At 39.6% G+C, this 16,551-nt stretch overlaps 1 protein-coding gene across 1 annotated transcript in view; it reads left to right on the top strand.

Moving 5' to 3' along the window:
* The window catches only part of LOC112023505 (transcription factor MYB1-like), a 21,827-nt gene extending 5,665 nt beyond the window's left edge, over positions 1–16,162 (top strand). The window contains exon 3 of the mRNA XM_065766126.1: positions 15,856–16,162. Coding sequence (XP_065622198.1) covers positions 15,856–16,162 — 307 coding nt within the window. The remainder of the gene's footprint in view (positions 1–15,855) is intronic.
* Positions 16,163–16,551: the final 389 nt, after the last annotated feature.

The following is a 16,551-nucleotide window of genomic DNA, read 5'->3' as shown; positions in this document are numbered from 1 at the left end:
AAAAAAAAAAAAAAAAAAAAAAAACACATGAAGGAAAATATGCATCATAGTTAGACATAATATTCTATAATTCTATTTTACAAATCTAATGAGTCAGTAAGGCCCACAGACGCAAAATCACAAAGTCACAAACACAAAAACCATGTTTATATCAAAGGCTTCAAACTTAGGACGTCCCCTCCCAAGCCTTATAGGATTCATTCACTCATTTAAAAAGATTAATCTTCTCAAGTCCCAATTCATACAACAAAATAATTTAAATTCTAGTTACAAAAAATGACAAAACTTAGGTACAACGCTTTAGGTGCTTTTCTTTAGGTTCTCCTTTTAAAATTCAATGATGTGGCTACTTAACTAAAAAATATACTTCCATCCTATAAGAAAAAATCCACATGGTAAAATCTTTAGAGGAGAACTTAAGAAACAGCACATAAGTATTGTACCTAAGTCTTGTCCTACAAAGAAAGAGAGGAACACATGCGATTAATTAATCCAAGGGTAGTATCAAGTCAAGTTTGATACCAATTGAATTACTGCACTTCTGCACTTCCAACAGATGCCTGAACCAAACTACACCAGCAAAGAACAAGGATTAAATCACTTAAGAATCAACTAGTGTTTAGCAACAGAACTTTCTTCCAGATAAAGTTCATGAACAATTTTTTTTTAACCTAGCTTGCAAGTACTTTTGCATGTATTTGACTTACGACTTCATTGCAGAACTAAGTCAGAGAGATTTTTGTAACTAAAAAACTAATCCAATTGATACTATGCATTTAATCATTGTTCAAAAAGACAGAATGTTGATAATAGCATAATCAGATAGATCGACTGTTAATTGCTATATGTATAGTAAAATTTAAAAACCACAGCATCCCCTTAAATGTTATTACATTCGGATAGGTATGCATACCTAAATTGCTCTTTTGGGTAGATCTACTGCTTCATATAAACCAAGCAATCGAGCAACATTCAACAAACATAATGCACAAACAATTAAACATCTGGCTAGGATTCACGACATGAGATACTAAGCCTGAATTGAGAGCCATTGATTTAGTCAAGGATTTCAAATCCAAAAATGAACATGTAAGATTACTTTGCATATAACAGTAAAAGAGAAATCAGTACCAAAGTTATAAACTCACCAATGTAGGCAGGCAGATCAATCAAGATTAGTAACAAACTCCCATTTCCTTGGATGCTCTCCTTCTGAACTTCTCAGTGAATTCCCAAGAAATCTGTTGGGTTAAAATAAATTGACCCCGGTTAATTAATTCAATTACCCAAGTAAGATTACTTTGTGCTTAATTGAATTTTAATGCGTGAATTTGTCTTTTGTAGGATAATGAAATTAAATAAGTGGATTTGTGCAAAGAAGAAAGCTAATGGCCTTTAATCTTACAAGGGCCATTATGAAGTCAAAGAAGGTCAAACCAATTAAATTCAAGTCCAATTGGAGCAAGGAATCAAAGGAAATTTGCATCAAATCCAAATCCAATTCGGATTAGGATTCTACCCTGCATACCAGTTAGTATTTGGAGCATAACTTTCGGCTTAGATGTCCAATTGGTATGATTCAAGTTGGGCTGGAAATATAACTTAAAGGGATACAAAGTTTTAGTTTACCAAAAGTCCGAATTCTGAAGTTAAATGGGCCACAAACGTCGGTTAAATGAAGCCTAAAAACCTGGGATTTTCTCCAAACGGGAATTCAACTTGTAATATGATTCCTTGACCTATTTAAAAGCTCTTTAGGGAAAAATTCAGAGGAGAGCTGTTGTAGAACATAATTTAGGTTTTCTTAAAGTTTATTTACAGTTTTTAGAGTTTTATTTGTGTTATGGCTTGCTAGAAGCCTTGCTAAGGCAAGGGGTGAAACCCAACTGTTTATTGGTATGTTCTTAACAATTATTTATTGGTTTTAATGATTATGTTTTTATGTTTTTGATTGTTTTACTCATCTAGAAAAGTGTTTAGTTCTGTATAATCCTTTGATTTATCGTAGACTTCGGGCACATTAAATGCTTAGTATTCCCTGCGAACTAATTTACTAGTTTTGTTTTGCCTAAAATCAATCAATTGCATGAAACTACCTTAGGCAATTAAATCTTGAGTTTTTATTGTTAAATCATCCGACTAAGATCATCCTTCGTATGAATTTTAGTTGAGTTATATAATAAATATTGTTAAGACTACCAATAGATGTGTTGTGTGTGGATCCCTAATCCTTAGCGACTTAATATATTATTATTTTCTCTCAATTTAAATTACCTTTACTAAACTATAAAAAATCTCTTCGGTTAAACTTTATTATTTTAGTTTTATTCTCTTGTGATTTGCTAATCAATTCCCTTTTCCTTGTAGATTTGACCTCGGACTTACTGAGTTATTACTTCGCAACAATCATGCACTTGGGAGCATTATTTAAGTCGCAGCACACGTGTTAGCAGTAAGTGTGCATGAGAGATTTGTTAGTCGTTTATCTTAAACCATGTGAGACAATTAGATTAGAAAATAGCTTCCCATAAATAAATAATTGTACTTCACAACTAAGCATTAAATGAATAAACAAAATTGTTGTTTAGTGATTTTTTTCTCTCTTAATCTCTTTATGTCTCTCTCTCTTAATAATTGTTTGGAGGTTGGCTATGTCAAATTTAGTCAAAACCATACAATTTCCATCCACCTCTATTAGGAACCATCGAGGTCGTAACAATGTTTTAGTACAATTTTTTCTTTTTCTTTTTTCTATTTTTTTCCCTATTTTGTTTTGTTTGTTTTTATTTTATTTTATTTATTTTTATTTTTATTTTTGGATTTTTGAAAACTAGTTTGGCAAAGTTTGAAAATGATGGCTCTTTTTGCTCTTATACCACATACTTTTAGGCAAGTTGGTACCTCCCCCAAGCACTTCCAAAAATAAAGTGGAGTTTCTAGTCTAATCCCTTAGAGCATTCACATTCGCTTTCTACAAAATATTCTATTTTACCATCTCAAAAACTAATTTATTTATTATCCAATACCATTTTACAATACACCCAACATCCCATTTCTTATTTATCTCATCTATTCATTAAAATATTAATTTCACCACCTCTTTCTCTCTTTTCCTCTCCTCTCTCCTCTTTCTCTCTGTCTCTCTTCCTCTTCATAAAAAATAATTTAAAACCCACTACCACAATCACCAAGCAAACCCACTACGGCACCAAACAAACCTAGCCACGGCACCGAGAGAAAAAAACCCAGCCACCACCAAGGAAAAATCGGCTAGCAACCACCACCATAACCACAGTAGCCACCACCATGCCACCACCATGCCAACCACCAAAACCCATTAAAAAGACCACCAAACCCACTACCAACAACCATAAAAGTTTCTTAAAAAAACAACCACAAAAAAAGCAACCACCTCAAGAATCACCTAGAGAAACCCACATTGACAACCACCAAGAGAAACCCACCGCAAGAACCACCAAAAAAAAAAAAAAATGATCACTGATCTCACTGACAACCAAGCCACCATGCCGATAACCACGCTAATCTAGAAACCCATCACTCTAATCTCGCTGACAACCACGCCACCACATCGATCAGCAAACTCATTACCTATGGCAGCAAACCCACCACGGCAACAAACATAGAAGAAGGAGAAACGAAGAGAAAATAGAGAAGTTAAAGAAGAGAGAGGAATGAGTATAAGACAGAGAGAGAAGTGAGTTAGAGAGAAAGAGAAAGAAGAAATAAAAATGAATATTTTATTTTTACAATTGAGCTACAGTGCCATCATAAATTTATGGTGGTATTGTAGCTCAATTGTAAATTTTTTTACAATTACAAGACCGGATAATGGGTCATTTTGGGACTTTGATGCTAAAATATACCAGTATATGGCATTTGAGAGAACAGATACTAATGCTCTTACGGGTAGTAGCAACAAAAATAATTTGTTAGTATATCATTTAGACACAGTAGTATAGTACAAATTTTGGGGGGTAAGATATATTTTGTCCTAACATGTGTTTCATGGTATAAGTACATGCATGAACTTGACAAGGTGTTAATTTCACTCTCTTGAGCATCACTATTGGTGGTGGTAACTCAAACTCCAATTCATTGTCCAACATTGGTGGAGCTAAAGGCAAATATTTTTGTCTTTTTGCTATAGTGAATTGTTAAGACTAGCAATTCACAATAGCAAGAAGGCATAATATATATATATATATATATTTATATTTATATTATTTTATCACTTAGTTGGGTTTTGTGGCAAAGTGGAAGAGAGAGCGAGAAAGAAATTAATAAAAAAAATGAATAGTGCTTGACTAATGGTAAAAATAAGACCATTGATATAAGATGTGTTGCGAAATTATGTGTTAAAAAAGATAAAGTAATTTTTTGAAATATTAAATGCTAAAATTTTTATCTCCATTGATGTGGATGAGCATTAGCATTGATGGTGGTATGATAGCTGTAAGGTCACATTTTACAGCCCAAGCCCAAAATATAAGGAATGTTGGCCCAATGAGCTCAGTACAATAAATTTGTAGAGAGTGGGTCAAATAACTAGGCCTTAATGAATTAGACAACGACTAATATGTATTCAAGAGATGATCAACCAAGAACAAGGAACATAGAACGAATTGAATTTCACTGTTCGAGGAGATAATTCTCCATATAAATTTATTAAACCGTTTACAAGTACAATATTGATTGCTACAGTCTTCTTTCTCTATTTTTCCCTCATTCCTCTCATGGAGGGTCTCTTGCATTATATATCTCCCTTTGGGCCATCTCGACCCTACACTTGTTGATCATTTGAGCCCTTACTCGAGTGCTTGTCCCATCAAACACCCTTTCTGGCTTTCTGTGAGTCATGGTAGCCAAGGCAACACTGTTCAGGGGTCGACTCTACATAAATGCAACCAGAAAAGTAGCTGCAGTGCATTTAATGTGATGGCAACAGTTTTCCTTTAGATATTTTTGGTTTTCCTTCCTTCTCGTATGTTCGTGAGGCATGTCCCTATCACTGGAACTTCTATGAAGGTCATGTCGTTCATCGTTGGAATACATATCTGAGCCATATTTGTCATAGCCAAGGAGGAATTCCTCCTCAGACCACCTTTTACCCCTTTTCCTATTTATGAGACTCTAAACTGGAATCCCTTATAACTATTTATCCCTCTTCAGACATGCCCACATCTTCAGATAAGGCTCAAGGTCTAATATATAATTTTGGGCCCTTATCCGTACAATAACCCCTCAAAACTCCAGTTTTTCTCTCTCATCCAAGGAGAAAAAGTGGGGTTTTGATTTTAAGAGACAAAACCATTTATCTCTCTGGTTCACACGCATGGAAGTGCCATTTTACATGCCCCATAATTGCAATTGATGCTTTGAAGCCTGCGAGGTGCCATTAAATGTTCCAGGCAGTGCTTTGTTCCCCAGATTTAATGGCGAGGCGTAGATCCAACGGTTGATCTTTCTCTTGGAATTTTGAACAGGATAACTCCTACTCATTTTCACCCTCTATATAAAGCCTTGAGGGAAATCATTCTCCCTTTACTTTACAAATTTTCAAGTTTTTCAGAGATTTCAAACACTCTAACTCACCAAACTCCCTACACTCCTGAGTTTCCATAACTCTTTTCCTTAAGAAATTTCCACAAGATTTTCCTAAAGGTTCAGGATTTAACATACTCACTTGCTTTTGTAAGTATCTATCCCTTCAAAATTTCTTTTTCTCCTCGGCCATCCTCCTCGGCCTTCTTTCTTTTTTAGAAAACTTCCCTTACGTCATCTATGTTTGCTTAAATAGGTAGATTCAAGCACTTAGTAGACTCTCCGGCTGGTATGGAGGGTTTTAGGGCCAAATACCACATCCCATAAGGAGTAGACCTACAATATTGTGCCTCAGACCAAATATACACGAATAGAGGGGAGGGTGAAGTTGTCATTCCAATGATTGCCTTTATAGAGGGAGGAATGACACTTCCCATGGGTAGGATATCCAAAGACTACCTACTCAATCATAGGCTGTGTCCCCATCAATGCGCTCCCAACCTATTTAGAGTCCTAGAGAGCATAGATGCCTTGAACGACCAGATGAACTTAGGGCTCACATGGTACAACATCGTTCATATGTACGAGTGCCATTCCCTCGCTAGCGCGGGATATTACCTTAAGTCCCGGTCCGACGTCGTTAGGTTGATATCCTGCCTCCCTAAGTCTAACAAGGGCTTGAAGGATGATTATTTGGTCGCCTCCGAGGAGTGGCATGATGGTCTTCCTTGCCCAACTCGAGCAAGAGAACTAGGTGGGGTATCATAGGATTAGTTTCTTCGGGCAAGGGATTTAGCCCTTTTATTCTTTTTTCATTTTTAACACCTCATCTTCTTCTGATGATAATTTTCATTGGTCTGACCACGATTTCCTTCTCGGGTGTTTTTACAGATAAAAACCATGTTGCTTCGAGGATTAGCCTGACCAACATTCCAGCTCTCAACTACCTTCTGAGGTCAGAGATATATGTGAGCGAAGACGGACAGCTACGAGCCGCTTACTTGATTTTGGACTACGTGCCCATGTCCCACATATTTCAGGATGCAAGCCAGGCAATAAGGGCTAGAAGCTCTAGATTAGCTCGGATAGACATCTCCAAGCCGGGGTTTTTGGCTCGGAGAGACCTTTCACCTGTTCAGTTGCCCATTCAACGCGTCCTTCAAGAGGTAGCCGCTCCAAGAGAGGAGATAGCTTCTATACACTCATCTCTCGAGGCTGAGATTGACCAATTCCACTTTGACGAGGAAGGTGAAGTGCCAACAAGGCCAGCAGAACTCTTAAACTCTGAAGCTGATTTTGACCGATTTTCTGCTGCACATTCTCTGAGGTTAATAGTTGCTCAAATTGATACCAGCTCAGAAGTTAAAGAAGAAGGCATGGACCTGAAGCAAAGGATTGGCTTAAAGGGCCTAATGGCCAACAGGAGCAAGGGGACAACTTCAAAAGAAGTTCCCAAGACCCAAGTTACTCCTAATCTTCCTCCTCCTCCTCCTCTACCCCCTACTGACCTTGGACTGAAGGCTAATCCGGACTTGAGGAAGAAAAGGCTAGTTGAGGACCTGGAGGAAGGTGAGGTGGCACCTTAAAAGGGTGCCAAGTAATAGAGGAAAACCAAGGACCCCAAGGACAAAAGGGCCAAATTGGTGGAGAGCAGGGATGAAGCTGAAGTGCGCCGAGGGCAGTGCACCTAGGCCCTTCGGCTAGAGGTGGAGGGTGCTCCCATTCCTTGAGTTGCCATACTTTGAGAGTCCCAAAGGGGGCATGCCACCATACTCGCCGAGGCCTTAGAGCAACCCCTTCTTCTCCTCAGAGATATAGAGGGCCTCAGGCATACTAGACAACCTGACCTCTTCATGTCATTGAAAAGGGACCTCGCAATGGTAAGTCAGTCAAAATTATTCTTTGCCAAACACTTAGGTGCACATTTATTCATATGTATATATTTGACCACTTCGCTATTATCATGCAAGTCACTCAACAAATTTATGTAGCTGAGGAGTGGGTCAGGAACGCCTATGACGAGGTTAAGGCTGAGACCCACTCTCGTTTTGAAGCTGAGAAGGCTCTTGGAGCCCTTAGAAAAGAACATGTGGAGTTATCCGAGAAGCTTAAAGAAGCTATCTAGGCTCGCTTGAGCGCTGAGGCGGGTCTGAAGACAACAGAGAGGCAGGCCGAGGATATACGTCAAAAACTGCATATAACCGAGATAAACTTGGCCACCAAGAAACAAGTTGTTTTGGATCTTAAGGCAGAGCTGCAGAAAGCCAAGGATGTAGCTCAGGTGGCTAGGGAAACCGCTGAGGCCACGGTCGCAGCATCCTACGAGCGTAGGGTGAAAGACACGGAGACCCGGCTGGCTGAGGAGGTGGCTGTAATGTGCAAGGACTATTGCACTAATTCTTGGGGAGTAGCGATGGACCAGGCGGGAGTCCCTGCAGACTCTGAGCTGAGAAGGGCTAAGAATATCATCTTCCTAGAGGACATTCGAGAAATTCCAAATTTGGTCCCCCCTTCCGAGCAACTTCCTACCACCTAAACTCCCCCTCCTGATGCTGAAGTTCCTAAAGGGGCTAGAGTGGGTGAGGAGGCTCAGCCTCCGATGAAGGCCAAGCCCTCTGAGGATGCCCTTACAATCAAGGATGTGGTCGCCCAGGCCAAGGATGCAGAGCTTAAGTCTTAGACTAGGGATTCCCAATCCGAGAAGGCTGATCCTAAGAAGGACCCTCCATAAGCGAAGGCCTAAGTTTAGGATTCTCTTTTGTAGCTTTCTGTGTGTACTTTTTGCCTTTCTTTTTTTCTTTTTTTCTTTTCTTTTCTTTTTGTAATGGCATTCTGCCACCATTTGTAACGCATCTTCCTTTTAATCAATGAAAAGACTTTTCTTCTCATTCTCTTCCATTTTAATCTTATTCTATGTGTTTTTATTCTATATGCCTTTAAGACTATGACTATTGCCAATAAACTTGAACTGTTATATATCTTTCTTTAATTACATCTAATAACAACAACTTGTCATCAACTTAAATAATTTGACTAAATATCAGTAATAAAATGATTTGCCACATACTTGCACTGTGAATTGATCCTTCTGTGATGAAAATCGAATCTAATACAGGTAAGTAAATTACTTTGTAAAGAATAGAAGGGACAAACATCCTACATTCTGCCCAACATTTAGACAAACAAATAAGGACTTTTAGCCTATTCAAAACCAATAATCCGAGGAGTTTGGACATATAAAGATGCCATTGAATGTTAATTTCACCCAAGTATGTGGTCCGAGAGACCTGACATAACTTAAGATCTGTTTAACACATATAAAGATGCCATTGAGTGTTAATTTCACCCAAGTCTGTGGTCCGAGAAACCTGACATAACTTAGGATCTATTTAACATTATAAAGATTGAATAATGAGAAGTATAATGCCTTTAATAAATGAACACGTTGACAAAAGAGACTTTCATTAATAATAATACATTTTCAGGTTGTTTACATTCTACGGGCATGGTATTACATGCTCATCTAAGTCTTCTAGAAAATATGCTCTAATACCAGCCACCGAGGTGATGCGATATGGTCCTTCCCAATTGGGCCCTGGCTTTCCCCACGCTAGGTTCTTCGCAATACCTAGAATCTTTCTCAACAGCAAGTCACCATGCACTAATGGTCTTAACTTTACGTTGGCATCATAACCTTACTTAAGTTTGTGTTGGTAGTATGCCAATTGAACCTTTGCACTTTCTCTTCTTTCTTCAATAAGATCTAAGCTTTTTTCAAGCAATCTATTGTTATCACTCAGAATGAAAGAACTTGTCCTCAGTGTGGGGAATCCAATTTCTAAAGGAATGATAGCCTTTGCTCCATAAGTCATTGAAAAGGGAGTCTCTCCTGTCGACCTACGAGGTGTAGTTCTATACGTCTAAAGGACATGTGACAAATCTTCTACCCATCTTCCCTTCGCGTCATCCAGCCTCTTCTTGAGTCCATTCACTATAACCTTGTCTACAGCCTTAGCTTGTTCGTTTCCTTGGGGATAAGTTAAGGTGGAATATTTGTTCATAATTCCAAGATCACAACAGTATTTCCTGAAGGATTTGTTATCAAATTGGAGGCCATTATCTGACATAAGGGTATGAGGGACACTAAACCTTATGACAATGTTTTTCCAAATAAATTTCTTGGCATCCACGTCCTTGATATTGGCCAAGGGCTCAACTTCAACTCACTTAGTGAAGTAGTTCGTGCCAACCAGCAAGTATTTCTTGTTCCCTACTGCCTTGGGGAAAGGGCCGACAATGTCCAAGCCCCACTAATCTAATTACCAAGGGCTAGATAGAGGGTTAAGGACTCCTCCCGGTTGGTGTATATTTGGTGCAAACTTTTGACATTGATCACACTTTTTCACATATTCTTGTGCCTTCTTCTGCATGTTTGGCCACCAATAGCCTTGTGTGATGGCTCTGTGAGATAAAGATTTGCCTCCCGTGTAGCTTCCACAAATCCCTTTGTGCAACTCCTCAAGGAGTAATTCTGATGCCTCAGGGTGTATGCAGAGCAGATACGGTCTAGAAAAAGACCGCTTGTATAGTTTCAGGTCCTCAGACAGCCAGAACCGAGAAGCTTTTCTTCGTATCTTGTCAGCTTTTGACTTCTCCTCAGGCAGGATGTCCTCCTTTAAGAATAATACTATGGGATCCATCCAGCTAGGACCTACTCTAACTTGATGAACATGGACCATATCTCTGATCGCCTCTGTGGGTTTGCATAAATCTTCCACAAGGATGACCCGTGGTAAGCTTTGTGCCGAGGAAGTTGCAAGTGTGGCTAAGGAATCAGCAAGCGTGTTTCCACTTCTAGGGATATGCAATGGGTTGAAAAATTCAAAGCTTGACTACAAACATCTAACCTGACTCAAGTAGCCTCGCATTCTTTCATCCTTGGCTTCAAACTCTCATTTCACTTGACCGACGACCAATCTTAAGTCTGAGAACACCGCTACAGCCTTTCTGCCCATTTTCTGAACCATGGCCATACCCATCAGTAGAGCCTCATACTCAGCTTCGTTATTTGTGGCCAAGAAGCCAGCCTTAATGACTTTTCAATAGTAATCTTCTTGGGGGATACAAGAACTAGCCCCACTTCAAACCCCTTTTGATTTGCTGCACCATCAACATATACCTTCCAAAAGAAAGGTTCTTGTAGGGAGATTGTGTCAACCGATTTTTCATTCATGTTCTGTGTCGCCGCTACTTCTTCCAATGGGGGTTTAGCGAACTCGGCCACCAGGTCCGCCAAGACCTAGCCCTTGACAGAGATACGAGGCATGTACTTAATGTCAAAAGCCCCTAGAACTGTGCCCCATTTAGCAATCCTTCTCGTGTAGTCAGCACTTCAAAATATAGCCCTGAGTGGAAGCTAAGTCAAGACGACGACCCGTATGTGCTTGGAAGTAATGGGGGAGCTTTCATGTACCATGCCCTACTACCAAGATGGCTTTTTCCAGTGGTAGATAACGAATCTCGGCCTCATATAGTGACTTGCTCACATAATAAACTGGTCTTTGTATGCTGCTATCAACTCGAATCAAGACCAAGCTCACAGCGTGAGGAGCCACAGCAATATAAGCAAATAGAACTTCATCCATCTCAGGACTAGACATGATAAGTGGATGAGAGAGATATTCCTTAAGCTGCTGGAAGGCCAAAGCACACTCCTTAGTCCATTTAAATTTCTTCTATTTATTCATCAACAGGAAAAAGGGTTTGCATCTATTCGTTGACCGAGAGATGAACCAGTTCAAGGCAGCAGTCATTCCGGTTAGCTTCTTAACTTCTTTGGGAATCCGAGGTGGTTGTAGACTATTTATCGCCTTAATCTAGTCAGGATTAACCTCAATTCCCCGGTGAGTCACCATATAGCCTAAAAACTTGCCTGATCCTACACCAAATAAGCATTTGGAGGCGTTAACGCGTAGCTTGTGTTTCCTCAGAATTTCAAAAATGTTTATGAGGTCTCCCACATGCTCAAACATCACCTTTCTCTTCACCACCATGTCGTCTATATAGACCTCAATACTTTTGCCCAACTATGGTTCAAACATCTTAGTCATCATTCTTTGATAGGTGGATCCCGCATTTTTCAAGCCAAAGGGCATCACTTTGTAATGGTAATTTCCAATGAGAGTGACAAAAGCCGTTTTCTCCTAATCATCCAGGGCTAGTGGTATTTGATGGTATCCTTAGAATGCATCTAAGAAGCTCATTCGAGGATCGCCCACAGTGGCATCTACCAGCTGGTTTATTCGAGGCATAGGAAGGGATCTTTTGGACAAGCCTTATTTAAATCTGTGAAATCCACACATACTCGCCATTTCCCATCCTTTTTCTTTACTACCACAGTATTGGCCAGCCACTCAGGGTAGAACACTTCCTTGATGGCCCCTACCTGCTTAAGTTTCGTCACCTCATCTTTAACAGCATCAGAATGGTCTCTAGATGAGTACTGAAGAGGTTGTTTTTTGGGGGTAACAAATGGATTGACATTCAAATGGTGAAAAATGAAGTTTGGGTCCACCACTGGAGCTTCATAAGCACTCCACGCGAATACATTAACATTTTTTCTAAGGAACTCAATCAGCTCTTCCCTCTCTTAGGGAGGCAGCTGAGAATTGACCTGAAAGAACTTCTTCGGATTATCACTAACAACAACATTTTCTAGATCTTCGCATTTTGCCTCCTCAGTTGATCCATTATCTGGCAGCACTGGAGTTTTTGATTGCTATAAGCCCCTTTCAGCAGAGGCCAATGACTCAGCTTCGGATGGATATAAGATGGTAGCCATCATGCACTGCCTAGCCATGGACTGGCTCCCCATAATCTCTTTAAGCTAGCCCTTCGATGGATATTTCACCTTCTAGTGCAGGGTAAAAGAGATGGCTCCTAAGGTGTGAAGCCAAGGTCTAGCCACAATAGCTGTGTAAGGTGAATAAGATCCACCATGATGAAATCTGCCTCCATCACTTCTAAACCATTCTATATAGGTAGTCTAATCTAACCTCTCAGAATAACAGTCTTCCCCTCGAAACTTACCGCGGGGAATCATAGGCCGTTAGGTCCTCGAGTTTTAAATTCAACCCCCTATACAAGTCAGGGTACATAATCTCGATAGCACTACCCAGGTCTACCAACACTCTATTCACATCATATCCCCCTATCCTAAGTGTGACCAACAACACATCTTCATGGGGTTGGATGGTTCCGATCTTATCCTCATCTGAGAAGCCCAAAACCGATTAGATTTCTATTCTGGCTCTTTTTGGCTCTGAATTATTGTCCTCGGTGGATAACTGAGCCACAAACATCACTTTGGAGGGACAAGAACCAGTCCTACCGGGAGCAGCAAAGATAACATTGATCGTTCCTAGAAGAGGTCTTGAAGAAGCATCTCTCCGGTGATTCGAACCTGTCCGCTTCGCCTAGCCACTAGAATGGTGCAATAGCTACTTCAACTTTCCTTCTCGGACCAACTGGTCTAAATGGTCCCACAAATTCCTGCAATCCTCTATAGTGTGTCCCTGGTCTTGATGGTAGTGGCAGTAAAGGCTCCGGTTACGTCTCATGGGATTTCCTACCAACTTATTTGGCCATTTAAAGAACAGCTCATTTTTAATCTTCTCCAGAACCTGACACACCAAACCGCATTAACTGCCTGAGTATTAGCAAACCCTAACTGTCCAATGAAATATCTCCGAGGTCGGTTATTGTTGAATCGGTCCGACTGAAATCCCTCATCTCCTGAGGGATAACCTTTATTTTACCTTTCCCTTGCTGATGGTCTTCTTCAACCCTCTTGTACTTATCAATCCAGTCCATGAGTTGGATCACACTAGTAATAAGCTTACTAGTTAAAGACTTCCTTAAACTGTGCTCAACAAGGAGGCTGACCTTAAAAGTACTGATGACCACGTCATCAAAGTCACCACCTATCACATTGTACATCTCCCAGTATCTGTCTGAGTACGTTTTCAGAGTCTCCCCCTCTCGTGTGGATAAGGACAGTAGTGAGTCCAAGGGCCGAGGTACCCTACTACACGTGATAAAGCGAGAAAGCCAAAGGCCTGGGTGAGCTCCTTAAAGGAATCTATGGAATTTGCCCTTAGACTATCGAACCATCTCATCGCCATAGGTCCTAAACTGGAGGGAAATACTTTGCACATCAAAGTGTCGTCAGAGTGGACAGCCATCCTCTAGTTGAATTGGCTCACATGTTCTACAAGGTCCGTTTATGGTGAACATGGGCTGATGGAATCGTCGAGGAAGTTTTGCCCTCTCTATCTTATGCGTGAAAGGTGATTTGGAGATTTGATTCAACGCCTTGCTCATAGCGTCGTTTCTCAAACCTTTACGAGGTGGGCTCTTGTATCTTCATTTGTGATGGTGTTCTTCATCGTAGGAGAAAGACTCGCTTGGTGGAGTTCTTAACCTTCGCCTATAACTAGCATCCTCTTCATCATTGGAGGAGATGTCAAAACTAGAGGGAGTTCGTTTCTGTTATGCATGGCACAACTTCTTCTTTAAATCGTCAATCTCCCTTTGCATGGTTCTATTGTTCTGCTCTTGAGAGACGTGACTCCCAACTCAAGAATGACTTTTACCAGTATGCGTGGTATGTATGCTACCTTCTCTATCCCACTTGTGTTCGAGGTTGGCGAAGGGATTTTTGCGTTGGGATGTTATGGACTCTACCTCGTGTGAACATGAACCTACCATAGTTAACCATTGCACTCACTATCACACAAGTTCTTCCCACAGACGGCACCAATTGTAAGGTCACGTTTTACAACCCAAGCCCAAAAGATAAGGGGTATTGGCCCAATGAGCTTAGTACAATAAATTTGTAGAGAGTGAGTCAAAGAACTAAGCCGTAATGAATTAGATAACGGCTAATATGAATTCAGGAGATGATCAAGCAAGAACAAGGAACATAAAACAAACTGAATTTTATTGTCTGAGGAGATAATTCTCCATATAAATTGATTAAACTGTTTACAAGTACAATATTAATTGCTACAATATTCTCTCTCTATTTTTCCCCCATTCCTCTCATGGAGGGTCTCTTGCATTATATGTCTCCCTTTAGGCCATCTCAACCCCTACACTTGTTGATCATTTAAGCCCTTACTTGAGTGTCTATCCCATCAAACACCCTCTTTAGCTTTCTATGAGTCGTGGTAGCCAAGGTAGCACTATTCAGAGGTCTTTTTCACATAAATGCAGCCAAAAAAGTAGCTGCAATGCATTTAATGTGGTGGTAGCAATTTTCCTTTAGATATTTTTGATTTCCCTTCCTTCTCGTATATTCATGAGGCATGTCCCTATCACTGGAACTTCTATGAAGGTCACGTTCATCGTTGGAATACATATCTGAGCCATATTTGTCATAACTGAGGATGAATTCCTCCTCAAACCGCCTTCTACCCCTTTTCCTATTTATGAGACTCTAAACTGGAATCCCTTATAACTATTTATTCCTCTTCAGACATGCCCACATCCTAGGCTAAGGCCCAAGGCCCAATATATAATTTTGGGCCCTTATCCCTACGATAGCAATTTCGCTATTAATTATACCACCAAAAATACTACAAGGTAGGCCACATTAACAGTGGTATGGGTAAAAAAAAAAAATTCACAGTGAGCTACCATATTTGGCAGCTCATTGTAGCTCCAAGTTATCCCAAAAAAAAAAAAAAAAGTATTTTATCTTATTTCTTTCTCAACTCAGACAAGTGGGACCAAGATACTACATGGACAAGAAAGTAAAAAAGGTAGGCAACATTGATAAAGTAATAAAGAGAGAGAGAGAGAGAGAGAGAGAGAGAGAGAGAGAGAGAGAGAGAGAGAGAATAAAAAATATATAAAGAAATAATATTTAAATAAAGTAGTAAAAAAATAGAACCATAGATGTCGGGTGAATTGTAAAGTGAGGTGTTAAAATAGATAAAATAGTTTTTTAAGTTGCTAAAAGCTAAAAATTTTAGCTCCACCAATATTAAGTCTAATCTAATAGATGACTATGATGGAATCTGATATATCTAGTAGGTTGAGTAATTAAGAAAATATTAATAGACTCAAATCTATTGAATTAAGTTTTGGGTTAAAATAATTTATATATGTATTATGGTCTCCTTTCAAGAACTTGAGAGTTAGTTGTCCTAAACAAGTTTGAATATGTAAAAGTGGTTACCAGTTAGTTAATGTGTTTACAAATTCCATGTCATGTTATGGGATTTGCAGGTGGTCACTCATTAGTAGGAGATTGCCGGGAAGAACTGACAATGAAATAAAAAATTACTGGAACACTTACTTGGGCAAGAAGGTGAAAGGTGATGACAAGAAGGAAAAGGTCAGAAACTCATCTTTGGAGTCCAATCTAGAAATAAAACCAATAGCTCCCCAAGTGATTCGATCCAAAGCAGTACGGTGCACAAAGGTTATTATCCCATGGCAACTTGATAACAACCAAATTGTCAATAAAAATTTAGTTCCTTGTGGGGACAGTGAATGCCCAATTCTTTCAACTCAGAAGGAGAATAATTTCTGAAAAATTTGGATGTTAATGACCTTTTGGAATCGGATGTGTTAAATTTTAATAGCCACTAAACTAAGGGCCCATTTAGATTCAAGAGGAAAAGAGAGGGAATGGAGGGGACTAGAGTAAAGTTGGTTGAAAATAGACAAATTTTAGACCAAATTTACTCTACTCTCCCTCACTCCCCTCAATTGAAACAGACCATAAAGAAATGAATGCATGTGACAATGAGGTGGATAGAGAAATTGATCATTCCAAGAGAATGTCTTCTTTTTTTTTTTGAGGACTTGCCAGGTTCTAGACATGAAGCCAAGCTTGAAGATTCAATGGATGAAGCGAATACTCAGAATTCAAGGGTTGGTACCCCGTTTCATCCTAATATGGATCTAAATACACTAGCA

Source organism: Quercus suber, unplaced genomic scaffold, assembly GCF_002906115.3.
Source record: "Quercus suber isolate HL8 unplaced genomic scaffold, Cork oak 2.0 scaffold_683, whole genome shotgun sequence".
NCBI lineage: Eukaryota > Viridiplantae > Streptophyta > Magnoliopsida > Fagales > Fagaceae > Quercus > Quercus suber.
Note: the sequence above shows the minus strand (reverse complement) of the source record. Positions and strands in the feature narration are given on the sequence as shown.